The 27,213-nt window shown below is 47.5% G+C and overlaps 5 protein-coding genes across 5 annotated transcripts; 2 read left to right on the top strand and 3 right to left on the bottom strand.

Annotated features, from left to right (window-relative positions):
* Nucleotides 1-12,122: 12,122 nt before the first annotated feature.
* On the bottom strand, nt 12,123-13,431 carry DEU56DRAFT_961875 (uncharacterized protein; the record flags this gene model as incomplete). Its single annotated transcript, XM_041359349.1, has 7 exons — nt 12,123-12,197; nt 12,261-12,339; nt 12,397-12,535; nt 12,587-12,793; nt 13,019-13,148; nt 13,198-13,230; nt 13,288-13,431. 7 exons carry the CDS (start codon nt 13,429-13,431, stop codon nt 12,123-12,125), a joined length of 807 nt encoding a protein of 268 aa, XP_041204571.1.
* Nucleotides 13,432-13,818: 387 nt separating this feature from the next.
* DEU56DRAFT_759275 (uncharacterized protein) lies at nt 13,819-15,989 on the bottom strand (the record flags this gene model as incomplete). Its single annotated transcript, XM_041350301.1, has 7 exons — nt 13,819-13,993; nt 14,046-14,088; nt 14,136-14,385; nt 14,427-14,899; nt 14,952-15,444; nt 15,523-15,849; nt 15,876-15,989. 7 exons carry the CDS (start codon nt 15,987-15,989, stop codon nt 13,819-13,821), a joined length of 1,875 nt encoding a protein of 624 aa, XP_041204570.1.
* A 765-nt stretch (nt 15,990-16,754) lies between these two features.
* Nucleotides 16,755-18,483, top strand: DEU56DRAFT_873091 (uncharacterized protein; the record flags this gene model as incomplete). The annotated part of the gene is made up of 8 exons (XM_041355832.1): nt 16,755-16,807; nt 16,863-17,039; nt 17,093-17,135; nt 17,217-17,364; nt 17,421-17,773; nt 17,828-17,896; nt 17,946-18,273; nt 18,335-18,483. The coding sequence occupies 8 exons, from the start codon at nt 16,755-16,757 to the stop codon at nt 18,481-18,483; spliced, it is 1,320 nt and encodes a 439-aa protein (XP_041204569.1).
* Nucleotides 18,484-20,283: 1,800 nt separating this feature from the next.
* Nucleotides 20,284-23,172, bottom strand: DEU56DRAFT_743750 (uncharacterized protein; the record flags this gene model as incomplete). The annotated part of the gene is made up of 8 exons (XM_041349027.1): nt 20,284-20,600; nt 20,648-20,920; nt 20,976-21,152; nt 21,201-21,437; nt 21,486-21,911; nt 21,964-22,163; nt 22,217-22,586; nt 22,641-23,172. 8 exons carry the CDS (start codon nt 23,170-23,172, stop codon nt 20,284-20,286), a joined length of 2,532 nt encoding a protein of 843 aa, XP_041204568.1.
* A 732-nt stretch (nt 23,173-23,904) lies between these two features.
* Nucleotides 23,905-26,279, top strand: DEU56DRAFT_916510 (uncharacterized protein; the record flags this gene model as incomplete). Its single annotated transcript, XM_041357867.1, has 9 exons — nt 23,905-24,011; nt 24,065-24,252; nt 24,303-24,368; nt 24,422-24,631; nt 25,737-25,773; nt 25,825-25,961; nt 26,012-26,079; nt 26,130-26,203; nt 26,258-26,279. The coding sequence occupies 9 exons, from the start codon at nt 23,905-23,907 to the stop codon at nt 26,277-26,279; spliced, it is 909 nt and encodes a 302-aa protein (XP_041204567.1).
* Between the last annotated feature and the right edge of the window lie 934 nt (nt 26,280-27,213).

Here is a 27,213-nt window from a genome sequence, read left to right as displayed (position 1 = left end):
GCTGATTTAGGGACATAGCCAGGTTTGGTTTTGATTCTATGATCCACCCCTGGTCTAGAGGGAGGTAGTTTGTTTAACCCATCTTTAGCGAAGATGTCGGCGAAGTCATGGAGATAAGATGGGACGAGCTCCTCGAAGGTCTTCTTCTTCTTTTCTTGTGCATCTTTCAGGGCGAATTCTTGAGCCTTATTGCTGGTTTTCAGGTATTCTTCATCAGCGGTTTTCCTTGAGAATATCCATTGATTTCTTAGAGGTTGTATCGAAATTGCTCGTTTAAGCTCAATCGCTGATGTTCCATCCCGAGTGAGAGGGGTATCAAGGGAAAGGTTTTCGATGATTCTGACAGTTGATCCATCAGGGGAGTATTCGATGAGTACTTCATCATCATTGATCGGGTAAGTGGAGACATCTTCCACTTTTCGGGCAAATAAGGTTTCAGTAGGGACATCGTCCCATACGTCATCCTTGGTGTCGTATTGGGGAAGAGGGATGGGGATTTTCCACATTTCTTGATATTCTTGTTCTAGTTTCTGAGAATGTGGAGTAGCTGGGAGTTTGAGGGTGTCCTTTACCCAATCGATGTCGGGGTTCATGGCCGATAGCCATGGTTTGCCGAGGAGAATCATGTCCCTCTCTCCCATGGTCATTACGTTGAATTTCCCGATCATCAGGCGCTTGTCAATCTTTATAGCCAGATGGCAATAATGGGTACATTGCTTCTTTGAGAGTTGTCCATCGGCGTTTCGGATAGAGAAAGGCTTGTTGAATTTATGGATCTTGATTCCATGCTTCCGGACAAACATCCAGTTGATGAATGTTGCCCCTGTGCCACAGTCTACTATGGTGGTCGTGTGCAATGCTTTATCGGGATGTACAGAGGAAAAGATGGTCGCCGGGACCCTGAATTCTTTAGTCTTTCCTACATTCTTGGCTATACGTACATCGATATATGGAGTGTCTGACATTGCGGCAGGCTCCGAGGTTAAAAATCCAAGTTCCATCTCCTAACAGATTCATCGTCTTCTTCTTCAATCTTGCTGGAGGAGTCTTCATCATCAGACGCTTCGCGTCTTACTGGCTGCTTTCCCTTTCCTTTCTTTCGGTCATCTCCGGAATCTTTGGGATGGAATGTGCGATCATTCGCATGATGTCCGACCTTTCCGCATTTGAAGCATTTTCCTTGCCTCATGTATTCGCGCTTCTCATCTTCGGTAAGACGGTCTACGTCCATTGCGTTCTCATCTTGTGGAGTTCCTGAGAATCGGGTTGGTTTATGGCTTTTGTTCTTCTTCTTGTTATGATGGTTTGAATGATGGGTGTTGTGCGAGCGGAGGAGTTGGTAAGCGTTTTCGATGTTAATAACTTTCTTGAAAAGCTTCTCCGCATCTTCAGGGATTTCTCCGGAACTACAAAGCTTCTGAACGATGTTATAGTTCAAGCTGTTAAAGAAGTAGTCTTTTACGGCAGCAAAGTTGTTGATTCCAGCTTTCTGGGCGAGTTGTTTGAACGTGGCAATATATTCGCCGAGGTCGTCTTTCTGCTTGAGATTGCGGAGTTTGTAGAGAGCTGTTCCTACGGAGTCTATTGGGGAAAAACTTTCTTTCATCTTGGCATTGAAGTCCTTCCAGGTTCCAAAGCCGTTCTTTGCTCTGATCATCGAGGTTGGGTTGTCTTCTCTAGTGAAGTTAATAAAATCTTCCATCCATAGGGCTGCTGGTCCTTCTTTCATGAATGAAAGGGCAAGGATAATTTTTCGCTTATCGGTGTCGTAGATTTCATCGTTGATCTCGATGTATGACTTGACTAGGCAAAGCCATTGGGAAAATTTCTCTCTATCTCCGGAAAATTCAGGTGGGTATCCGACCTTTCATTCAGCGGGTTTGTCTCCTCTTCCTGCCATAGTGGTTTCTTGGGGTTCAGGGTCTTCTGGGTCTTCGGGTTCTTCGTCGTCTTCTTCTTCCTCGTTGTCAAAGTTTAGAGGCGGCGCGTAAGGGATTTCTTCGTCTTTATCAACGGGTGGATTCTGAGAGTATTCTTGCTGTGATTGTTCCTGGCTCTGTGATGATCCTTCATCAAGTGAACTGTATCCTATTGGTGATGCAATGACCCCTCTGGTTATAGTGGGTGGTCCTGCTAATAGGGATGAGAATGGGTTCTGCGGGGTTTGAGCAGGAGTTCTCTGTATTCTTGGGTATGTGTCTCCTCCTAGGATTCCTGCGGCGGCGTGTCTTGCCTTAGCCGAGGTTAGTTTCTGAGAAGACGTCTTGTCTTTCTATTCTGGGTTCAGGGTTTCAAGATGAGTGGGTCCCTCAGTGATAGAGGGGCTCAGAGTAACTTGAATCTTTTGTTACGACTTGGATAGTTCTTGCGTAACTAATCCAATAAAGGAGTTCTTCTTGTTACGACGTTCGGTTCAGACACTTGAAGGGCTCTCCTTCTAAGTGAAGTTCGAGTGTAGACTAGTCTCTTATAAGAGCTAGGTTGGAATCAAGTATCTTCCTCAGAAGATGATCAAGTATCAGAGAGAACCAAGTAGATTCAAGTTAGAGAAATACAAGTACAACTACCACGGTATTTATAGGGAACAGAAGAGGCATGGACCAGGCCGACTATGGAAGTAAACAGAGTCAAGAAGAACGTGAAAGAACTATCTGGAATGTCCATGCAGTGCATGTTAATAAGCAATCAAAGATAACAAGAATGGTACAGAGAAGCGTGATGATGGGAAAATAGATGGGGTTACTGTAACAATGACGGTCCTAAGCTATCGTGTTGTGTATCGGTTGAACGTCAATATACCTGGTAGCCTAAGCCGTCAGGTTGTGACAGAATGGGAAGGGAGAGGTAAGCTTCTAAGGCAACAGCCGAAGAAGGGTTTCATATTCAACGGTTAAGTCTAGACGAGGAATCAGTATCGACTCAAAGACAAACGGTCTAAGAGAAGATGTATCGGACTCAAGGATAGCGATCCAAGAGTATAGAGGGTTCGTGATCAGACTCAAGAGAATTAACTCAAGAGAATATACAAGTCAAGGTAAAACCCAGTAGAATCAAGTTAAGGAATAATAGTACAAGTGGATCGACTATATATAGGTAAAGGTCACAGTGTTCAGGGCAGGTCTGGTAATCGTACAAAAGTCAGAAAGGATATATCGGGAAGGCATGAGCAGGCAGGAGTCCATGCGGTCAGGGATGGGGTTTGTTACGACAGAAGTCGTGTTCGAACTGGGATAGTTCAGTGAAGGAGATGCGTCTCCTAAGCTTATCAATCTGGAGTCGGAATGTCAATATACCTGGTAGCCTTAGCCGTCAAGATATGACGTAAGGATAGGTAAGCTTCTAAGGCGAAGCCGAAGAAGAATTTCGCTGTTGACTATGAAGTCTAGGCGAGGGATCGGTATCGACTCGAAGACAAATAGTCTACGAGAATCAAAGGTAATATCGACTCAAGGATAGCGATCCAAGAGTATAGCAGTTCGTAATCAGGATCAAGAGATCAGGTAATCGTTCAGGTAAAACCCAGTAGATTCAAGTTAGGGAATACAGTACAATGGAGTCAACTATATATAGGGAAACAGGAACGATGTTCAGGGCAGGTCACGGAACTAAAGATAAATATATCAGGAAGGTAGGGTCGAGGGTATATGACCATGAGGTCAGGGATCAGGGTTCATGGGAAGATCAAGGGAAATAGAAGTACAGGCCGTGAGGCAGAAGATCAAGGGTTCAATGGAAGTGTCTAGCTTCTGTCACAGAAGGTCAGGGTTGGCGGGGATCAAGAAGTGTGCATCTAGCATTGTGGTGAGTCGTGAAGAGGTGATAGTTGTGACGGTGTGACAGGGTGAAGGGTGAGAAAAAGATAGGGGGGGCCATGTTACTGTAACAGGGTTCAGTGGGAACATCAAGGGAAAAGGAAGTGTAAGGATAGTATATCCTTTACGCACCGTCCCATCTTCAAAACAAGGCGTTCGAACTTGTTACAAGTAGAACACATCCACGTGACTCACTGATGCGAAGAGCTCAACTCTTCGCATCCGAGTTACGCGGATACATTCCTTCTTACTCTCTTCTCTTACTGTACCATGCGCTCTCATTCCATCGTCACCGTGTCTCGCTGACCTTTTTTCTAGTTCCACATGCTACCTACTCGACTCTCGCTTTAATCGTTCGGATCCCAAACACTTATATACCGCAAAATGTACGCTCGTACTCTAGCAGAAATTGATCTGTTGAACTCCCGCTCCAAGAACGCACTCCAACATATCAGAAAAAGGCTCGTATATTCTCAAGTCTTTCTACGTCCAGAGAAAGAGCGCCTCATAACTACTAATTCCCCATCGAACTCATAGCAGCCGTTACATATTTGGAGCCCACCGCGAGGGGAATTGTTTTCGAGCATCCCCTTGCACCCAAGTTTGATCCGATTGACCCATTTCCGATCTACTGATCGGCCCCTTAGAAGCTTGGTCTTTGACCACTATACCCAATCACCATTACCAAATACTATCATCCCAACGCGCAGCTACGCCTCCAGCAGAACGAGCCATCTGCGCTGGCATCCCCGAAGCAAACGTCGACCAAGAAACATTGAAGCCGTGCCAATACCTACAACGCCCTCACCACTTCTTCAACATCCACAGTACTACCCCCTTCCAACTCGTTTGCTATTACCCCAACTCGCTTTAGACTAGATCAACGCACCAGACCCTTCCAAGACTCGACAGATGGACCAACAGAATCATCCCTATCAGACGACGACACCATAAACCTCCCTCCACGCGCGAAATCCCCCTTTCCCGCCATAACAGATCATCCAACATTTACCCTTAGACCGGCCGTGTTTGATCCGGAAACACCTACACTCCCTCCAATACCCGTTGAAACCATAGAACCCACAACTCTTGCTACTACAACCAAACATCCTATCCCCAAACCCCAGTTCCTACCTCGCACAACAGTACCTCCTCCTCAAGCTCCTGCGCCCGCAAACCCGCAAACCGTAATACCCCCACCTTCCACTGTACCTCCTCTCGTACCTTCCCAGCCCACATTAGTCATGTCAGCCGCTAATAAAGGCATTAGCGCCATGCCAGGACCGGGATCAAGCAAAGCACCCTCGTTTAACGGGGAAACATCCGAGTTACTCGAGTTCCTCGAGCTGTTCGAAGACCTGGCCTCGTCATGCGCGCTCACCAATGCGGACAAGTGCAAAATGATAGTTCGATACGTTAACGTTGAAACTAAGCGATTCTGGGTGACGCTGACCGGATATGAGAGTCGGGACTACGACATTTTTAAAGCCAGTATAGTCGCACAGTATTCGGGCGCAGCCAAAGGCCAACGATACACGATTCGCGACCTAGAGCGCGTCGTTATCAACAACGCAGACAATGACATTTCCACGGAGACCGAACTCTTGCAATATTATCGACAATTCCGCCCCGTTGCTCATTGGCTCGTCTCTAACGGCAAAATATCCACGCGCGAACGGGATCGTTATTTCTGGCAAGGACTGCCCGCTGTCGCTCGACGGGCAATCGACAGAAGACTCGAACTCAAGGACCCGAACTACTCACGCACAGAAGCCACAGATTTTGAAGAGGTACTCAAAGCAGGACGTTTCGTCTTTTCAGACGACGCCTTTGATGCTGACTTTAACGAACCCATAGCAACACGAATTCGGACGATACGAGAGGGACGCACCAAGACTAAGGCATCCGCCCAATGGGACTCAGATGAAGAAGAGGAAAAGAAGGATGTTAGAAGGGAAGTACAGACTAGACGAGTCGCTTTCACGTCCCCTCCTCCACCAGTCAAGAATACAATCGACGAAGTCGAGGCTCTAGCCCGCAAGATGCACGGCCTTGATATCGGCGATGTCACCTACTCCGGATGTTACACCCGACTTGTCTGCCTGGCTCCAGTAGCTGCACAGGCATGGGCACCCCCCAAGTCCCGCCAGCTCGCCAGTGCACCTGTTCCGCCGTCAAGCACTCTGCCCTATCTTCCCCTTCCTACCCTTCCTCCCTCAACGAACTATGCGCAAAACGCAAAGTGTTTCTTCTGCGGAGGATCTCATGTAATGCGGACTTGCTCCATAGCAGGAGAATACTTACGCGCAGGCAGGATTATTCGTGATGGCCCATATTTTGCGTACCCCGACCACTCACGCATACGACGATACGGAGAACAGACCTTCAAGCAAGTTATCGATGCGCGATACACCTCGCCTCACCCCGTCAGCCCTGCTACAGGATCAAATTCCATTGTCATCGAGAACCCTCGCCGTGATTCCCCATTGCAACCTGCACCTACGGAAATCTCCTCCTCCGCCTTCATATCAGAATCGTACTTTCTACAGTGCGAACTGGTAGGTGAGAATCACGCAGTAATCTTAACAGTAGAAGAAATCAAGGACGAACAATCCGCTGAGGCGCTCGCTATCACTAGATCTAAGTCGAAGGCCGCAAACGCACCAGAAACCACCTCATCAACATGTTCCGTTTCCATTCCAGCGCCTGTATCTACCCCTACCTCCTCTACACCTCCCATCTCCATCCCAGCGCCTGTATCTACCACCCCCCACCTCTTTAGCACGATCCGTCTCCATTCCAGCCCCTACTCACCCAACGCAACCTACCTCTGCCGAACCCAAGAAGGAACCAGCTTTCCGGTATGAATCCAAGGCGAACTCACCAGACGCTGCGAAACGTCTCTACGAGACGATCCTCAGTACTTCCATCCCTCAGCTAACCATATCCGACCTTCTAGCCATCAGTCCCGACTTAAGGAAGGAGGCGGTTGAACATTCCCGTACCCAGCGTGTACCAGCGCCTTCCCCAATCCCCACAGCAAAAACTCTTGTAGCGACAACCACCACCCCTCCCTTGAACATCGAACACGCGACTCCATTACGCGAAATTCGCGTAACGCTCAACGGCTCCCACTCTGAACTCGCGTTGCTGGACGAAGGATCTGAGATTGTCGTGATTCGAGAAGACGTCTGGCGAAAGACGAACGCCCCCATCAACCAAGACGTACGGATGCGCATGCAGACCGCTAACGGAGGATCACAGGAGATGCCTGGATGCCTGGAGATGTTGGAAATAGACGTGGAAGGTATCAAGACCTGGGCCCACGCATATATAGTGCCACAAGCTCCCTATTGTCTTCTCTTAGGACGACCTTGGCAACGCTTGGTTCGTCTCTCCAAAGCTGAGGATACTGACGATGTTCACATTGCAGTTCACGACCCACGGGATCCCAGCAATACTCGCACCGTCAAAACTTCTCTTCGTCCTTGGCCCCATCCCTCCCTCGCATTAACAGCCTCAGTACTCTCCTCTGTTCTCCCTTCTCTCTTCCCATTCTCAGCTCTATCTACTCCGCAAATCCCAACCAGCTTCACTGACATATACCACACCATCAAACACCCTCGTTCAACAGTCCTATCTACTCCGCAAATTCCCCCAACCAGCTCCACTGACATCTACCATGCCATCAAACATCCCCTATCCACAGCTCTATCCACTCCGCAAAATCCTCCAACCGCTTTGGCGACTACTCCATTGTATGGTCATCGTTACCCTTCTCCACCAAAACCCGCATATCCTCCAACCAGCACGTATATTACCCCACCAACAACGCCAGACACGCCGTCTCCGAGTTATTCTACATCGACGTCCCCAGTCTCAACCGCATTGCCACCAACACCACCAGCTATGAAGGACTGTACCACCCGTATAGTATCAGCGTCATCATCACCCGGTATACCAAAACACGAGCCCGTTCCAGTACCACCTCCCTCTAACTTTCCAACACACTCTTTCACTCCCATTTCTCGCCTCTCCAGTTCCTCCTTCGCAGAATCCCTCCTTCAAGCACACTTCGACATCGACCCTATCCGCCGCACCTTCGCCTACAAAAAGGTCGCTAACAAGGTAAGGCCTGTGGCCACGACAATGCCTGCACACGCGCGCATCATCCGCCGCTTTCCAGAAGACCCCCTTGCATCCCTTCCACCCCTTTCAACTACTCCTCCTGCCTTCACACCCGGCACTCGCCTCACCCAAAGCCGCATGGACGACCTCGGTATCTTCAAAAACACATTTCTCCTCCCAGAAGAACGAAAGCTCGCCGCGCACGTTCTCATGAACAACGAGCTTGCGCTCGCCTGGGACGAAACGGAGAAGGGTCATTTTCGGGACGATTACTTCCCCCCAGTCATTATTCCCACCATCGAGCACACGCCATGGACTCACCACCAACCTCCAATTCCCCCGGGTATCAAGGATGAGGTCATCAAGCTCATCCAATCCAAGATCGCGTCGGGCGTATACGAGCCCTCCAACTCGTCATACCAATCTCGTTGGTTTTGCGTGGCGAAAAAGAGCGGCGCCGTACGGATTGTTCACGACCTCCAGCAACTTAACTCCGTCACGGTCAAGGACGCAGCTACTATGCCCTACATCGAACTGTTTGCAGAACAGTGCGCAGGACGCTCCATCTACTCGATGATGGACTTGTTCGTCGGATTCGACCATTGCGCACTCGCAGAAGAGTCTCGCGACATCACCACATTCCAAACCCCCCTTGGTACTTATCGCCTTACCGTCCTCCCTCAGGGATGGACAGATTCTCCCGCTGTCTTTCAAAACGACGTCGCATTCATACTTCAAGCCCAAATCGAGGTCGCACCCAATTTTCAGGATGACGTCAATGTTCTTGGACCTCGGACACGCTACGAGTTGCCCGATGGCTCTCACAAATGCATTCCTGATAACGCCGGTATCCGAAGGTTCGTCTGGGAGCATTGTGCAGACGCGAATCGTGTCCTGCACCGTTTGAAGCATGCGGGGGCTACAGTATCAGCTTCTAAGCTGTTTCTCTGTGTGCCCCAAGTTCTCGTTGTCGGCCAGTTATGTACTTACGACGGACGCATCCCAGACTCATCTAAAGTGTCCAAAATCCAACACTGGCCTGCCTGCACGTCTCGCACCGAGGTTTGCGGATTTTTGGGCATGGCAGGAACAGTCCGAAACTGGATCAAGGACTATGCAGCCATCAGCCGCCCTCTCACGAACTTAACTCGCAACAACACACCCTTCAACTGGTCCCCTGAAGCGCAGCTAGCTATGGACACGCTCAAGACCGCCGTCATCAACTCACCCGCAATCACCCCAATCGATTACACGTCCTCAGATGAAGTCGTTTTAGCGGTCGACTCATCGCAGATTGCGTGCGGCTGGATCCTTCTCCAAATCAGAAACGGACGGCACTATCCCTCAAGATTCAGCTCGATTACGTGGGATGAATGGGAATCCCGTTACTCCCAAGCTAAGATCGAGCTGTACGGTGTGTTTCGAGCTCTCAAGGCAGTCAAACTTTGGATTATCGGCATACGCAATCTCGTTCTCGAAGTCGACGCTAAATATATTAAGGGCATGTTGAATAATCCCGACATCCAACCTAATGTGGCCGTAAATAGATGGATAGCAGGAATTCTTATTTTCAGCTTCAGACTCAGACACGTACCAGCAGCCAAACACGCAGGACCCGATGGATTATCTCGTCGTCGACGAGTCCCAGAAGACGACGATGAAGAACAGGAAACGATGGACAACGTAGAGCAATGGATAGACGAGATGCTGGATTCAGGAGTATGGCTGGCTAAGGAAGTCGAAGAAGAACCGTTCACACAAGTGACGAGGAGCGCCGTCGCTTTCACCACCTCATCTAATGTCTCACATCTTGAAATCCCCTCCGATAACATCACATCCCGCCTCGACAATGATTTGCGCACCATCCAAACTTATCTCGACACTCTCTCTTTCCCTTCGGCCATCCCAAGCAAAGATCACCCTCGCCTCGTTAAACGCGCTCATCAGTTCTTCTCACGTGGAAACTGCCTGTGGTGAAAAGACCCAGCAGGACGACATCAGCTCATTATCTTCACGCCAGATCGTATTCGTATTCTCACTGAAGCCCACGACAAACTCGGTCATAAGGGATTCTACCCCACACGACGCACCATAGCAGACAGATTCTGGTGGCCTTCATTAGACAAAGACTTAGCTTGGTACCTCAAGACTTGTCATCAATGCCAGTTGCGCTCTGTTGAACGCGTCATTATTCCCCCTACCGTCGCTATTCCAGCTCCCTTGTTTAGGAAGGCATTCGCCGACTCAATGTATATGCCCACCGCCCGAGGATACACCTACATCGTTCAAGCCCGCTGCTCATTGTCAAACTGGCCCGAATGGCGCATGTTGAAAACGGAGACTGGACGCACGCTGGGATCCTTCATTTTCGAAGACATATTATGTAGATGGGGAGGTATAGAAGAGATCGTAACGGATAACGGTACACCGTTTGTAGCAGCAGGCGAATGGCTCTCCAAGACTTACCACATCAACCACATCCGAATCTCACCATACAACTCACGCGCTAACAGCCTCGTAGAACGCTCTCATCAAACAATACGAGATTTGCTCGTCAAAGCATGTGACGGCGACATCACTCGTTGGCCATCTGTTGCACCACACGTTTTCTGGGCGGACCGTGTTACCACGCGAAAAACCACAGGCCACACCCCCTTCTTCTTAGCCCACGGCGTGGAACCTATTCTCCCCTTCGATATCACTGATGCAACCTTCCTACTCCCCGACATCAGCTCTCTCATTTCCACGGACAAACTACTCGCTATCAGAAGCCACCAGCTGGCTAAGCGTGACCATGACTTAGAATTAGCGCACGAACGTCTGCTCAAATCCCGCTTTGCATCTGCCAAGAACTTCGAATGACGCTTTGCCAACACTATCCATGATTATGCATTCCAGCCTGGAGACCTCGTGTTGGTTCTCAACAAGAAAATTGAAGCAGCGTCCAACGCTAAATGCAAGCCACGCTATTTCGGACCAATGATCGTGATATCTCGCTCGCAAGGAGGATCCTATCGACTCGCCGAAATCGATGGAGCTGTCTCAAAGCTCAAGTTCGCTGCATTCCGCATTATTCCTTATTATCCACACTCTCCCTCATCTATCGAAGTCACCCAATATATCGACCCTCAAACCATCCAGGAACTTAACAACGAAGACTAGATGTGTTTCCCTCCTTATTCATTCTATCTAATTTTTTCTATTCTACAAGTACAGTTCCTTTGTTTTTAGCTTATTTTGTTGATAGATCGACCAGGGACGGTCAATATTCGAAGTGGGAGGGTGATGTAAGGATAGTATATCCTTTACGCACCGTCCCATCTTCAAAACAAGGCGTTCGAACTTGTTACAAGTAGAACACATCCACGTGACTCACTGATGCGAAGAGCTCAACTCTTCGCATCCGAGTTACGCGGATACATTCCTTCTTACTCTCTTCTCTTACTGTACCATGCGCTCTCATTCCATCGTCACCGTGTCTCGCTGACCTTTTTTCTAGTTCCACATGCTACCTACTCGACTCTCGCTTTAATCGTTCGGATCCCAAACACTTATATACCGCAAAATGTACGCTCGTACTCTAGCAGAAATTGATCTGTTGAACTCCCGCTCCAAGAACGCACTCCAACATATCAGAAAAAGGCTCGTATATTCTCAAGTCTTTCTACGTCCAGAGAAAGAGCGCCTCATAACTACTAATTCCCCATCGAACTCATAGCAGCCGTTACAGAAGTCAGGCCATGAGGCCATAGATCAAGGGTTCAAATGGAAGTGTCTAGCTTCTATCACAGAAGGTCAGGATTGGCGGGGATCAGGACGTGCGTCAAGCATCATGGTGAATCGTGAAGAGGTGAAGGTGTTACGTTGTGACGAGGTGAAGGGTCAGAAAAAGATAGGGGCTCTTCATGTTACTGTAACAAGCAATGGGTTCGATCAGCATGGCTCACACTCGAACGAGGATCATCATACTCACAACATGCTGCAAACAGTGGGCAATGGCTTCGATCAACATGGCTCGAGCTCGGACGAGGATCATCACACTCACAGCCTGTGAACAGTGGGCAATGGCCTTGATCAGCATGGCTCGCGCTCGAACGAGGATCATCACACTCACATACTGCGAACAGTGGGCAATGGCCTTGATCAGCATGGCTCAAGCTCGAACTAGGATAATCATCACACTCACACCCTGCGAACAGTGGCAATGGCTTCGATCAGCATGGCACGATCTCGAACAAGGATCAACAGACGTACTACCTGCAAGCAAACGCGCGACATAAATTAGAGCAACTTTTGAACGTTCCCATAATATAAATTTACCATAATATGTGGAAACCAGACACCCAATCTTCGTAGTGCCTCCTGATATGAAATTGTTTCAGCAGAGGCGACAAGTGTTCTGGAAAACATCAGTCAATAACACTCGCAGCAGGCAAATGAGCTTATGGGTAGATACCTCTCAACTGCATATTTCATGCAGATCTCCAAGTTGGTCTGCTGAGTTGAGATGAGAAGTTGCTGCAGGACTTCATTGTCCAGAGTTTCAGCTGTTCGTTCGATGAGTGGTCCGCAGTCTGCATTGTCATTGTCCATGTCTGATGAATCAATGGTCATCATGTATTACAGTTCAACTGTCCACAACTTACCAGGGAGGCATACGTGACATTTTGGAGGTCGTCGGATGTCCTTGGAGTGGTATAGAAACTTCAATTGATGCCCGTTTGCAAATGTGTCCTCGGCACGCTTTGGAGCCAGGTTTTTAGTGTCTTTCCTTGATGCTCCATTCTCCATCAGTCGTGCAAATTCGACATCGTAGAGGCAATCGAATTTGGTGAATAGTACGATCACCGGAACTGAGGATCCAAGTTGTAAATCAGTCAACACCAGACAAATGTAAAAGCTTACTGCTCCCGGTGTCACAGTGAGAGAAAAATTTGAGTTCACCTTCGGTAAAACACCTACTTGCCTAATCCATTGGTATGCAATACCTATCTCAAGGAGTGAGCTAGTGCATATCGCCAAGTTGACCAATTACCATATCGTATGGATTTGATCCTTTATATTTGTTTTCTTCGAACGGGCTTTGATAAATGCATTGACCTTGTCATACTCAGATTCCCCGCCTGCTTCAAAACCGCGTGAATCATGAAAAATGAATCCTGGGTTGTCGTGGAACACCATTTCGTTCTCGATATCGTGCTCTCCACGCTGAGAACAGCATCAGTCGATGTTGCTAACTGATAGCAGTACATGTTACCTCTCTGGATGCTGTCAAAACCGCGATATCGATCTGATGCCAACGGGGCAGTCGTCACTATCAGTATCGTGCTAGCATCACGATACACACCTTTTTCCCAGCGCCGTCGAAAATTTCTGGGTTCTCGTTGGTTTTGCAAACCCTCTTTAGGATGGTAGTTTTTCCTGCGTTCGCTCTTCCTATGATGAGAATTCGAAGGCGAACAATCTTCCGTTTTATCTCTGAAGCATCCATGGATGAAGGTAAATGATGATATTGGGGAGTCCAGGACTGAGCGCTGAGGGCAGGCTTATAATCACTGTAGACTTTAGTGTGTGAACTCTGTGAGCGCTCTTGTCAAACTAGATCTAATTAATGGGCAATGGGCTGCATATATACTTAAGCTTAAGGTTGAGTACGTTGAGTCCGTACCATGAGGCGTACCAATCGTGCCTAATCGTGCGAGTTACGAACTCGTGGGCGGGTTCTATTTCATTATGGAAATCAGGACAGCCGTGCTCGTTTTTGCATGTCACAAATCCCTATTAGGCAATAGGACTTTGAACACCCTACATTACTTAAGAATCAAGATACAATTCCAGTCATACAATAATACTAAGGTCTTATACCCAAGAAATCTGTCTAATCGTCCACACTTGTGACCACTGACGCGTCGTTCTTCTCTGAACTGACAAATGGCTTCAATCCAAACCCTGGCCATCTACAGTAATGGTTGCAAGAATGCTTGCGCTCGAACTCATCTACTATGCCCTCAATATTCCCGCCCCCAAAGACGTCATCTCCGTCATTTACGGACCTGTCCAAGAAAAAGATCATTGAAATGAACGAATGGTATATGAAACACGCACGGATGAGTCAAGATTTGAGGGTCCATTAGAAGTGTCAAACTCCCTAAATTTGTGTCAGTCTCAGTGAAATGAGTGCGCTGTGGTGAATACCTTGATAATCAGACACAAACACCAAACCTTCAGTCTGCATGTATTGAATGTGCTGTGTAAATGCAAGGAAAACGGCTAAATCATAGCCATATTGATCCTCATTGAGAGAAGGCACATAATCCATGTTGTGAATGAATTTGGTAAACTCCTGGTTGTCATCAAACAAGATGCGCTCTTCGAGAAGATAAACGGCCGAAACTGTTCCTGCCTTTGTGTTTGATTTTTCTCCTGGTTTTGAGCTGACACTGTGCTGTCCATACCCCAAAGCAACACCAGCATCGACAAACACACACGAGGAATCTCAAAGGGCGGAGGTGTTGGTGAAGTGCTGATATGGTGGTCAATGTAATCATAAGTGTAGTTGAGCAGCGACTTCGCCCAGTACATGACGACACTTTCTTTCAGGACATGTTTCAGCTCGTCCACTGACGAATATCGCATGATCTTGAGTGATGCGGTGGCAGTGGTGGCCTGACCTGTTGGCGGGACCCTAATAAATGGTCGCTTAACGACCACACCATGCTGAGAGCGCGATCCAAGACCACTAGAAACAATGGGGGATAGAGTAAGCCACCCAGGATGAGCCGTTTTGAAAGCACCAATCTCTATCATACTGTGGAGGGGAACATCAATCGTGAGTTGGCTGATATGCGAGTCTGAAATGTCAAGTTCAAATGTGCGGTATTGCGGTGTCTTCAGGATTTCAATGAGCGAACAGGTTGGAATTGGATAATATTCGATATCTTCGTGATGCCGGTCAAAAACTGTCAAGTTGTTATGAAGTTCAGTGTGTTGAAACAATGATGAATCACTCACCTTTACTGGATACATCTAGCTTTGCGCTGCCTCCGTGCTTCAATGCCTCTCTCATAGAGTCACGGCCAGGGAGGCAAAGTGCATCCAAGCCTTTGGACAATAACGGTGCAGCTGTGGCCTTCTTGCGAGGAGGCGATACAGTGCTTGAGTGAGAATCACTCTCCGCTTGAACATGTGTCCGCTTGGCTGAGAGAGAAGGTGCCCGACGATCCTTTGCTGAGTCCGTCCGCTTTGCTGAGAGAGAAGGTGTCCGATGACCCTGTGATGAGTCCAAGTCGTTGGAACTCCCAGACTCCATGTTGCTGGTACCTTCCCAGTCATTTGAGTTTGCACCTTCCGGCTCATTCCCATCCTCAAAATCCTCAATAGTGCTCCCGTCATCGAAGTTGTTGATACCATTCCCGTCATCAAAGTTGTTGATACTGTTCCCGTCATCAGTGCCCCCAAAGTCATAAGTTGTCGAAGTAGCGGTAGGCAAGTCTTGAGCCACAGACTGACAATGACGATGCTGATGGTAGATAGTAGTTAGTCTGAGCTGTTGAGAAGCCGTTGACTCCATTGATACTCTTACCTCTTCGATTTTCTCCAGCCACTCCTCGTACTCAGCCCACTGCACAGCTGGTACAATAACTGACAATGCAAACTGCTTGGATTTAAATGTTGGCGCTTTTTGCCCACATCGAGAAGGGACTAAACATTGGGAGAAAAAATAAGGGACATTAGGCTGGTGGGTGGAGAGATCAACCCAAGTGGCATCCCGGACAGTGAACTCATTGGTGCGCCATGGAAACCCATTTCCAAAAACAAAGAGTTTGGGAGTGACCGTGTCGAAAGCAAGAGTGATGAGTCCAGGTGCGTCAATCCAGGCATCAATGTCCTTCTTGCCTTCACAGATGTTCTGCAAGGAATTCAGTTCAGGATTACAGAAAAGCCAGAGAACGAACACCAATGTTTATGCCGCGCCCGGCTTTCCTGATACTTTATACTTCTAGTCTGTAACATGCTCCGACTCATCATGTTCCAATTCGTCGTGTGCATGTTTGACTTACTGGTATGTACCCTCTACTCTCCTAACTGTTCTGCAGGATTTATTGCCGATTAGGGAGTGGGCAATCCAGCAGTGTGCAGTGGCACCCGAGCATCTGACTGGTCTGGTAACTGTCCTGCAGGATTTGTTACGGTGGATTCATCCCGAAGAACAGGTATGCCACTCATCTACTACCTTTTATCCACTTGATTATTGAACAGGGAGTGGGCAATCCTGCAGTTCACGATTTTTACTTCCAACCGCCCAAGTCAGGGGTCCGGCAGGATTCATTTCCAATTGCAATCACCACATAATGGCCTCCTTGGAAGTTCGTTCATTATATCCTGCTGTTCTATCTGAATACAAGCTCCATTCTTTGCACTGCCTGAGTCCATGTCTGAGTCACCTGAGTATCTATTGGACCTAAACTCTGCCTGAGTCGCCCAAGGTAACTCCATTTGTTCTTCTTGTTCTTCATAATACTTATCTATTGGACTGAAACTCTGCCTGAGTCGCCTGAGTAACTCCATTTGTTCTTCTCATTCTTATCCAACTCAGAATTGCACCATCCTGGCACACTTAAAAGAGCATCAATGCTATGCAACTCACTTGTCCACACTCTGAACATCCTGGCATGCCTAACCAATGGAAGCTGACTCATACGTGGACTTTTGATTTTCGATGATGTCAGTCCAACTAACATTGTGCTGATAGCACCTCTTGAGGAAATTACACCTCACATCCTGCGGTTGTGGAAAGCCTGTCAGACCGACAAGATGATTGTTGAACACTTGCAGGGGGTTATTGATACATCCCGCTATGGAATAGGGTCAGTTGAATGTTGCTACTTGTTATTTTACGCTGACAATCTGTTGTGCGCACAGTATTACAAAGTTCAAGGAGATACGTAACGCCATGGGTCTTCAGCGTACTTGGCAGCAGAATCACTCTATCGAGTCCATCCATGACAGCATGGTGGACCTCCACGAGGCATATCCAAATGCTGGTGCACGAGAAATGATCTCACTGCTCTTTCATAAGAAGAACTTGAGTGTATCACGGTATTTGATTCGTTTCCTACTGACCTGCAGTGAATTTGACCAGAAAACCACAGGAATGTGGTCATTTCATACTTTGCCGCATATGAGGCGGACCTGGTGCATCAGCGGAAAGCCCGTAGGCTTCAGCGGAGATGATTCTGGGCTGCTGGTGTGAACGACTTGTTCGCTGTCAATCAGCATGACAAATGGCTTCGGTTTGGTCTTGGACTTCACACAGGAATAGAGCCATTCTCTGACCGTATTATGTGGATACGAGTCTGGCACTCGAACCACAACCCTCAACTTATACTCACATACTATCTCGACACAATCGAAAAGCTAGGTCGTAAGTTTATTCAAACTGATACCCATTGTGCTATTTCACTCAGCGGTTTATGATAGACATTCCAATGATTACGCAGAGCGACCCAGGATCTGAGAACTACGGAATCACTAATGCGCACACAATGCTGTGCCAAATGTATGATTCATCGCTGCACGGCACATTGCAACACTGGTGGATGCGCACGAAAAAGAATGTTATGCCCGAAATTGCCTGGTCCCAGTTGCGCCGGCGTTTTACTCCTGGTTTTGAATCACTATTGGACGAAGGCGTGGTGAGGGGTTGGTATGATGTCGATAATGTGCTTCAGGTCATGGTATTTAGATGGGTGTTCATCCCATGGCTGCAGTGTGAATTAGACAGGTATCAAGACCGTGTCAATAACACTGCAAAGAGACGGGATCGTAACAAGGTATTTTTTTTGGCATGCCGTCATGCACACCACTCTCACATTCCAAATGACTAGGTTCTACCTCACGGTGTGCCGAACCTAATCTATGACTCCCCTGAAGACTTTGGGGCAATGGATTTTAAGGTGAGTTTCATTCTTCCTACTAGTACATCCTCATACTAATACACACTAGGTAACCGTTGATCAGGACGGCATAGATCACGTACGGCGCACGTATATCAAACCCAATCACCTAGTATTCGACTTGGTGCCTCAACCCCTCGATCAGTATATTCAACATCATTATGATGACCTTGGTCGGCCTCCAGTCACCCGCCAATCAGCTTGGCACATCTACTTAGATTTGCTTCACTCTATCCAACTTGCCGAACAGCTGCCGCCACCTATAGTTTATGGTGATGTTGATGAAGACAATTTGCCGCTCCTTGAACATCAGAGGGAGTTGTTATGTGCTGACGGCACTTACTACATGGGCGGTGTACATGGAGGACTGGGTCTTGGTATGTCTTTTGTATTTTAATTTAATTTAAACAAGCTCTATTCTAATGGATTGTAAACTAGATGTAACTGACCATTGCCGACTGGATTCACTCGCTGAGCAGGATGAACCGGATGCATCTTTACTCCCTGCTGAACAAGTTGTTGAAGAGGAGGGGTTGTTTGCTTGGTTTTCTGACGAGGAGGCAGATGACAAGACATATGAGTGGTAAATACCTGGTTAATGATTCATTGTCGATGCTCGGACCTTCAATCTCTGCCTGTTGAATCGGATGTACCAGTTCATTAGCTCGTCAATAAGATCAAGGAGTCGTGGCAAGATGGTGTAGAATGTAAGTAAAATGAAATACTTACTGGGAGTCAGCTGATTTCCAGCGTCTCCTTGAGTCGACCAGCTTTTGCATTTAAATCTAATTTTTATATCATGAAGTTGTCAGCGAAGCAGAACACGCTGCAAAGAAATTGACTCGCCAGTTAATTAACAAGCTGATGAGCGCTTGATGATTGCTGGATAAAAAGGAGTTGTGCGTTGCGGTATGAGAGAATAGGATATAGGTGAGAAGTGTCGGAAGCATGGTGCGTTGAAATTAATATTAATTGATTCTACTAATATTTATCGAAGGAGAGTTTGTAGCGCCCTGTTATGACTCCGAGCTAGCTCGGTTCCTTCAACTACCTCTGCAAAAAGTCCGAACACCCTCACGGCATTCACAGGGTTCAAGACCCCAGGACTCCCCCGAAAAGTTCGCTTCAGTTCGCTTCAAGGTATAGTTGACGGCATCACCTACTTGTATATATACCTCAACCCAGTATCCATCTCCGCATCCCCCCCATTCTTTCTGCATCATGTTCCCTCGTCTTCCTCACTGTTCTCCACAGCGTGCACCATCCTACCTTACCTTCTCTTATCGTTGTCATGGTTATCTTTGTCTGTCATTGTTGTTCAGTCCGTGCTATACTTTGTATTATTGTTGTACCCTTGCGCGCAATACATTGATTTATGTTTGCTCTCGTATAACTGCGCTGTGTTGAGGATGATTAGTTGCAAAACGTTGGTAGCAGTCCGGACTCTACTGAGAGGTATGTTTTTCTTGTTTATTGTGCTACGATGATTAGTTGCAATACGTTGATAGCAGTCAGGACTCTAATAGACTATAGGTATGTTTTTCTTGATGATTAGTTGCAATACGTTAATAGCAGTCAGGACTCTAATGGACTATAGGTATATTTTTCTTGATTCCTGCGCTACAATGATTACATAATCGTAAAACGTTGATAGCAGTCAGGACTTGATCAAAGGCACTCGATTCCTATGCTATGTGGTTCTTACACTTGCTCCTCCATTTAGCACTACCTCGTCAACAATACCTTCGTCCTGCCGCACTATCTATACCGCTCCGCACCCCCTCGAGATCACAGGCCTTCACCGAGAGCTCCAGCTAAGGTGCTGAACCGAGAGAGTGGAATGCGGATGTGGTGCCACGCAGATTCTGGTGAGTTGTTGATGGTTTGTGGCGAGTTACTGATGGTCTTTGGTGTTGGCCAGTAATCAACAATGTTCGCGCCAGGTGTCAGTGCATGCTCGAGCGTGCTGACATATGTCGAGCTTGGTGGTGCTATGGTGTCATCGAGTGCACCCACGAGGGTGCTGAAACGAGAGAGTGGAATGCGGATGGGGTGCCACGCAGATTCTGGTGAGTTGTTGATGGTTTGTGGCGAGTTACTGATGGTCTTTGGTGTTGGCCAGTAATCAACAATGTTCGCGCCAGGTGTCAGTGCATGCTCGAGCGTGCTGACATATGTCGAGCTCGGTGGTGCTATGGTGTCATCGAGTGCACCCGTGAGGGTGCTGAAACGACTCGGCGGAAGCCTGCCTTCAGCGTGGTACTGCTGTCGTGGCAGTGTGCTGTTGCTCAGTCTTGAAGGTGTGTGCTTAGGTAGTGCAACTGTGGCTCGACGCCGTTGAACAAGTGCTAACAGCATGTCAGATTTCAATTAGAATTGCAACAAATTTAATATATATTACCTTGTTGAACAATGGATCGTGTAGCACGGCGCACGTGTGTTGCATCTTGATCACGGGTGTTGATGCCCAAGGACATATGGACTCCCATGCTTTGTGCAGCACGCTCGTCAAAGTCCCGACCCCGCATGATACCACCGAGAAGGGTGAGATTAACACCGTCACGATTCGCACTGCGATGTGCTTGCTCGTTGCCGTTCGTAGTCGATGGACAGGCTCTCCAAATGATTTCTGGTATTAGGCTTGCTGGACGGTATATCGCAGCGAGCACAAATTTGTTCGTTACTAATTTATCCTTCAACCAAGCTATGTGCGTGTTAGTGTCAAGCTTGAAAACTGTCAGTAAAATGTACCTTGGGCCTTCCTTCCACCGGCGCGGATGGTTTTGAATGTCGTTTCAATATCGGGTTGTGCTTCTGTAGATGCTAGACTCAACATTGCAGAATATACTTCACTTGAGACATATGTCCGAAGTGCAAGAACGTTGCGCTTGAAATGAGTGATGCAAACACGGTAGAAACGACGCAAGTGGTCATATGGATCTAGGTCACGAAGCCGGCGATTTTGCTCATAACTGCAGAACGCATGATTATTCTGACAGAGTTCAACGCAGAACATCCCGAGGCCTAGAATCTCAACAATGAGGATCAAAAGAGAGATCACGATGAACAAACAATTCACCAAGTCCTTGTCCCATGTGCCCGTCAGCAACAACGGACTCATATCCTGTCCCGTGAATGTGATAGAAAGATACCGATAATCCTGTATCTTCTTCAGCGATCTGAAAAATACGCTGGAATAAGATTAGGTGTGCTTGGGCACTTTGAGACGTTGTAAAAGCTCTCGCGCCCGTCACAGCTATTGATTCCTTAGTAGTACAGCTGACTGATTGGACAAATGACTTACACCGCATATGCTCGCTATCCCATGCCTCGATCTCGAACTCCTGCCAACCGTGCAGGCGCTTGAATGATGTGTCAATCGAGATCCGTTTTGCACCCAAGAGACGCTGAGCCATGCTGGTTGTCATGCAAATAACAAGGCGGAATTCAGTCTTCGCCGTGAAAGTGTAGGTCTCCGCACAGCGAACATAACGCTGTTCTCGTGGCTGTTTATTTTCTTCGTCAACTAGGAGCCTTGCACCTAGATGATTCTGTCAATTTCATTTATTAGATGCGAAAACACGGTTACCTTCAAAACCGGTACCAAGGGGATATTTTTCAAAGCGGAAAACATTAATTAAACGCCGGACATGATCAAGGTTGGCGAGCGACGGATGAATATCAGAAAGACAAGGGCTTCGGTCTGCCACCCATCCTAATGCCATACGAAGTCCTTTCATGAAGCCCGAGTCCAAAACAATGCGACGTGGAGTTGCATCAGCAAGCTGCCAGTCCATATCCAGTAGAAGAGACCGAAATAGGTTGACTAGTGAAGGTGGTGTTTTGACAGGTGCCGGTGGTGGATGTGAATGAGGGTTGCGACAAATGACAACAACTTGAGGGCATGCAGGTAAATCCTCGGGTACATAAATGTCGAATTTGGCGGTGCAATGGTGCTCCCATTTAAGTAATGTTCCGCGTGCTAATGTTCCGTCGCTGAATCGATGCCAATGTGCTACAAAAACTTCAAGACATTGCAAGAAGAACATAAATGAAAAACCCACGACAAAGTTGCTTTTGCTCAGACGGAGAGGCAACAAAGCGACAAGGAATGAGCGGGCCATATCCATCCTGTCTCGCATCCTCCTCATGAGATGCAATGAGTACTTCATCATCATCAAGGAGAGCCTGCAGGTAGCGAGTATCAAATTCCTGCAGGTTACCGAGAATCAGGTGGGACCGATTATTTTGCGAGCGAAATTGGCATCTAAATCTTACATTAGCTGCGCAGTAATGAGAAAATCAAAAGAAACAACTTACTGGATGTAGCGCCGGTTGAATCTGTCAACTCGCATGACAAGTTTACCTTGGCAGGTACTACTAGCACTCGACAAGTGTCGTGTGGTACCTTCTTCGTCGTCCATAACAGTACTCGTCATACTAACATCATCCGAGTCTGCGTCATCACGATCCATGCCAACGCACTCAGGACTGGCCATAAATGCACAACCGTGCTCTACAAGAGAGCAGAAAAAAGCAAATGTCTTGAGGAAAACTTCACGCTTCGCACTGTCTTCAAACGGTAGGAGCGGGGGAGCAATGAGCTCTGCAACGTGCGAGCGATTCGTATATGAGTGCGTGGCATTGAAAATTTTCTCCGAACGTGCAGAACACGTTTTAAGTCCTTTACCTGCAAAGGAGCAGTCAGTACTAAATGCAGGTTAGAAAAACGTCGCAGACTTACAAGATGTAGAGAGTTTTTTGCAGCGCACTGGCTGGCCCGCACTATCACGGAGCAGGTGACATTGAACACCCTTCAAGCGACCATGACCATCACCTAGTGAATACTGGAAGTTGGACTGAGGAGCAGGGTTGAAATCCGCGGTGTTTGAGTCGCGAGCAAGAGTAAAAATGTGGGCAATAGCATTGCCCTTTGATGAACCAGTTTGAGGATACTCGACGATGATACCTGGTGGGTGATTGATGATTGCATGTGCGATTGACTGTCGATTGATACGGTGAGCACCAGCAGATATTTCAGCTGGCGAGAAGGAGCGTGCAGGAGGGGGAATATATTGGGCTGCGAGAATGGCAGAACACGAGTCCGGATCAGACAATGGGAGAGGTGTAGTAGGTGAATCTGGGGAAGAGTAAGATGATGGGGATGGAGACGAAGCTTGAGAGTGATCATCGAGATCGCGAGGAGACAGCCCAGCGTCGTGTAAGATGGACTGAGCACTTTGAAGCGCAGTAAGCTGAGCAGAGGATAATTCCATGATATGGGGGCATTTTCGCTGAGCACCGAAGACGTAGTAGATATAGTAGTAGATGATCTGAGTGTAAGTATCAGTGGATCATGCACGGCGAAGTCGAACTTGCCTTATTTGGACGAGTTGAGTTCAACGTTCAACGCTCGTCTCAGGCTGTCACCTACTCAATACACGAAGACCCTGTTCTGCGACCCATTTGCTCTAGAGTCTCCTTGCAATTCCACACTAGTAGTGACTGTTGTCACTTCGGCTACATCACCGACCTCTGGTTTCCTCTTTTTTGGTATAGTTGAACAATAAATTTTCATGCACTCACGGGTTTCACAAGTCTTCACAGGTCCTCGGCTGGCTTGCAATATTGCAGTTAACAAATCTCCACATCGGCCGTGTCAAATGCGTCGAGAGAAGACTGATTATTCACTACGGAGGTTTTCCGGTATGTTTTTTTTCTTTTTTTTCAGACGGCATTTGCTATCTGGACCCCTTGATGCCACTGGCCATGCCCACACACTACTCAAACTCCCCCATCTTAGTGCACATTTGAAAAATCGAACGATGGCAACAGATTTTTTCGGCCATTGAATGTCTGCCGAGTTCTGTTCAGGAGGTGACTGACGAACTTTGCGAGAACTTATTGAAGCACTGACAATGATATATAAACCCAGCCATTTTCAAGCTCTCTCATCAGTGACTACCTCGCTACTACTCCTTTGGTTTTCCCCGTGAACTACTGTTACCATGCCTGCTCGAAACACGCTGTTTGCAACGGCTTGCGCTGCTCAACGTAGCAGTACGGAGCTCGTAATTTACTCTCGTGACGCTCGTCAATGTGTTGAGATTGCATAGTATGTATTTTGTCTCTGTTTCTCTGCTTAAATACTCACTCGTAGTTATATAGTCCAATCTCCAGAGGTCTCCGCATTGTACCCAGCGGAATTGCAGCATACTTAATGCGGCGGCGCTGCTTTTGGGAGTGTTTTTGTGGCCTCGCGCACGACCGTCCCACTCCAGTACGATTTGTCACTTCAGCGGTTGGTCACACAAAGGTTGTTTGTCATTTTCGAGACCACCGCTGCAGATTTTCCAGTACGTTTTTCATTTCAGCCGTTTCTTCTTACTTGCTTAATTATTTTCAGTCAACCTTAACGAGACACACCATACGGCGCTGCTCGAATCCTCGTACCATGACTTCCCAACAGAAGGTAATTTTTTACTTGACTCAGATGTTGAGGGCGTGAATCTCATCCATCCCTAGTTCAAGGAGATGTTCCTGATATTGAGCTGTTGCTTACTGCCTTTCGGACTACCATTACCGGACTACCATTTGGCCACGCTGAAATCGCGCCATACTTTGTTAACTATCTCGGCTCACACTCATCAATGCATTTGCGGCCATCTGCCAGGACTCAAAGCCTATTACCCTTCTTCAACTTCGAAGTGACTGGAAAACAGCGCCATCGTTCTGGTACGAAATCTCTATATGTTTTCAGTTTTATTTTTAAAGTAAATGTACAGTGTTTATCCCAAGACCAAAAAATGTCCTACTCGGCCGTGCTCGACAACCAGTTGGACGCAGCACCAACGTGCTACAGCCACGCACACCTCTTTTAGTCTCGAGAATCGAACAAGGGCATATTTATGCACTCGCGGCTGGTATAGGAATTAGTCGGTATGATGCACTGGGACTTACCGAAGAATGTGATGGTTGTGGTAAGTGGTTCATGGCGAGCGCGTTGAGAGGGCACATTGTTGGGGGATGTGGTGAAAGGTAGCGCCTTATATACTACAGAAGATGGAGCCAAGGGAGCCGAGAAAGGTTTTGTTTTTCGTGGTTTTCGAGGTCTTTTGTGAAGTACGGAATGGTTCGGTATCTATTAGTGTTCGGATTTTTTTCAAAGGCAATTAAGGGAACCGAGCTAGCTCGGAGTCATAACAGGGTGCTCGACACTCATCGAAGGAGGTTCATGCGGTACGCGGAGTCCTCATGTTGTGATTACCTATTATGGATAATGTCACAGTGACAAAACGAGCACGGCTGTCCTGCTTTCCATATTTCATAATGTCTATACGTAATTTGTAATGGCAACTCAAATAACGTTTGATCCTATGACTCGATCACAAAACTTGTACAGAGATAACGATCCATGCCACTGTGGCGCTGAATACAAATAACCAGGTGAACCATGATGCATGAGGCCTGTGGCCTTGAGACAACACACACCAACGAGGGGCCGGAAGGAACCAATTCCAGTTGAAATCGTCCTTCTATTCGGTCTTCCCTGCTCCGAGTGGGTGGGGCTAGAGTTCACCCCTGGCGCAGCTGATCACACACTCCACATGAATCTAACGTCACCATGACATTTCCTGCACGGAGAGTCTTTCCTACTACCTAGTAACTTTCCATCAACATAGTCAATTCTCTTCACGGCCCAACAGTTCCCTGTCCTCTTCATATCTCTGGTATCCAACTCCAGGCTTCAGCTTAACGGAAGATTTCAGCAAGTCGGCAGAGAATGTATAGTCTGCTGAAATACGGATCGGCAAGTTACACGCGCCGGTTGAACGTGCAGGAGGACAGACTTTGCAACGTACATTTTCTCCACCCATGTAAGTGCTCGATACGGACGAATGTACTCGTATTAACTGTTTTAATCACAGGAAGCTTTTTATTGAGGATTTGTTTTCCTTACGTGTACAACACAAGAGGTTTGGAATCAAGGCTGGTAAAGACATTCAGTTCGATACCGAAGATATCTTCCGCGTGTTTGGTGCAATTACAGAACATGAGATACAAGGTAAGCATGATTGCTACGCTCTCGCCTTGATGACCGACGGAATGGAATAGAATGCATCAAGGTTCACAAACATCTCACGATCATCGTCGGGCTTTCCGGGAATATGGCAACCAGCGAGGTAAGGATCTACCCCTTGCATCCAAACTCGTCTGAGCCATAGACTGGTAGGCTGAGCAGTTTGGCTCTTCTTCTAATGAAAACCAGAAGCTTCAACCTACTACTGACATTCAAATTTGTCCTCGGTGAGTCAGGATAACCATGAAGCGCCAGCCTTGCTGACGCAAGAAAATCTCAAGGTTCCGAATTTTGGTGATATAAAATGTAACAAATGGTCGTTGATCTCACGCCTGTGCTGATAATGTGCGTCCAATAGACCGGCGTCGGCAAGACTTCACTGATCAATTGCGCATTTGGACTCGGAGTGGAAAATGCGGTGGGCTGCTCATACTGCCAGTAGACCGCTTCGCGCAATAAGCCAGGCGAGGCCACAAGTTCATCTCACGACAGAACAGTGGATTTGTTCTACATGTTAGCAAAGGATGTTAGTCAGGGGGAAAAGATAACCTCAAAATAGTACGGCATTTCATTGACTGTCGGAGAGAAATGCCTCATTTAAAAGATGGTATCCACCAGAGACCATGATAGCATAGGTGACATCCAGCGCCACAAGTTTATGCAGATAGTCTGCAATCTGTCTTCTCCTTATTCATTTATGGCGTCATCTCTAGCAGTCGTTCGAGATGTTGCACCTAGAATAAGTATTGACTGTATAGTGGAAACAAGAACGATGGGACTCCGACCGTGGAATGCACAGGGTGGTAGCCAAACGCTTGACGTACGATGTATTAGCACATCCACCTTTGACTTGGTGACCTGTTATCTGCCAACAGCCAAGTCCTGTGAGAGATCATATCTAGCGTCTACCAGCTAGAGCGACTAACGTTGTCAGGTCTATCATAATTTTTTTTAAAAATGATGCACGTCGAGAAAAGATATGGAGCAGAATGGTACGCGGATGATACACGACCTTGATCCACATACAATCGGAGCACGGATACTTGGGAGGTACAACAAGGCGCTATTGGAGACCCAGTAGGGCTCGCCACCGTCTCAGCTATGGGCGACCAATGAGCCGCGTGTGTGTACACCACACCTTTCCATAAAAAGCGCTACATTGCATGATCGTACAACAATTGATACATCCCCACCTCCTGAAACCACCTCGGCAGGTCATTTGAGACACATGCTTTCA

The sequence above is a fragment of the Suillus clintonianus genome (genome assembly GCF_016758775.1).
Source record: "Suillus clintonianus strain FC179 chromosome Unknown DEU56scaffold_87, whole genome shotgun sequence".
Lineage (NCBI taxonomy): Eukaryota > Fungi > Basidiomycota > Agaricomycetes > Boletales > Suillaceae > Suillus > Suillus clintonianus.
This window is presented reverse-complemented; position numbering and strand designations above follow the sequence as displayed.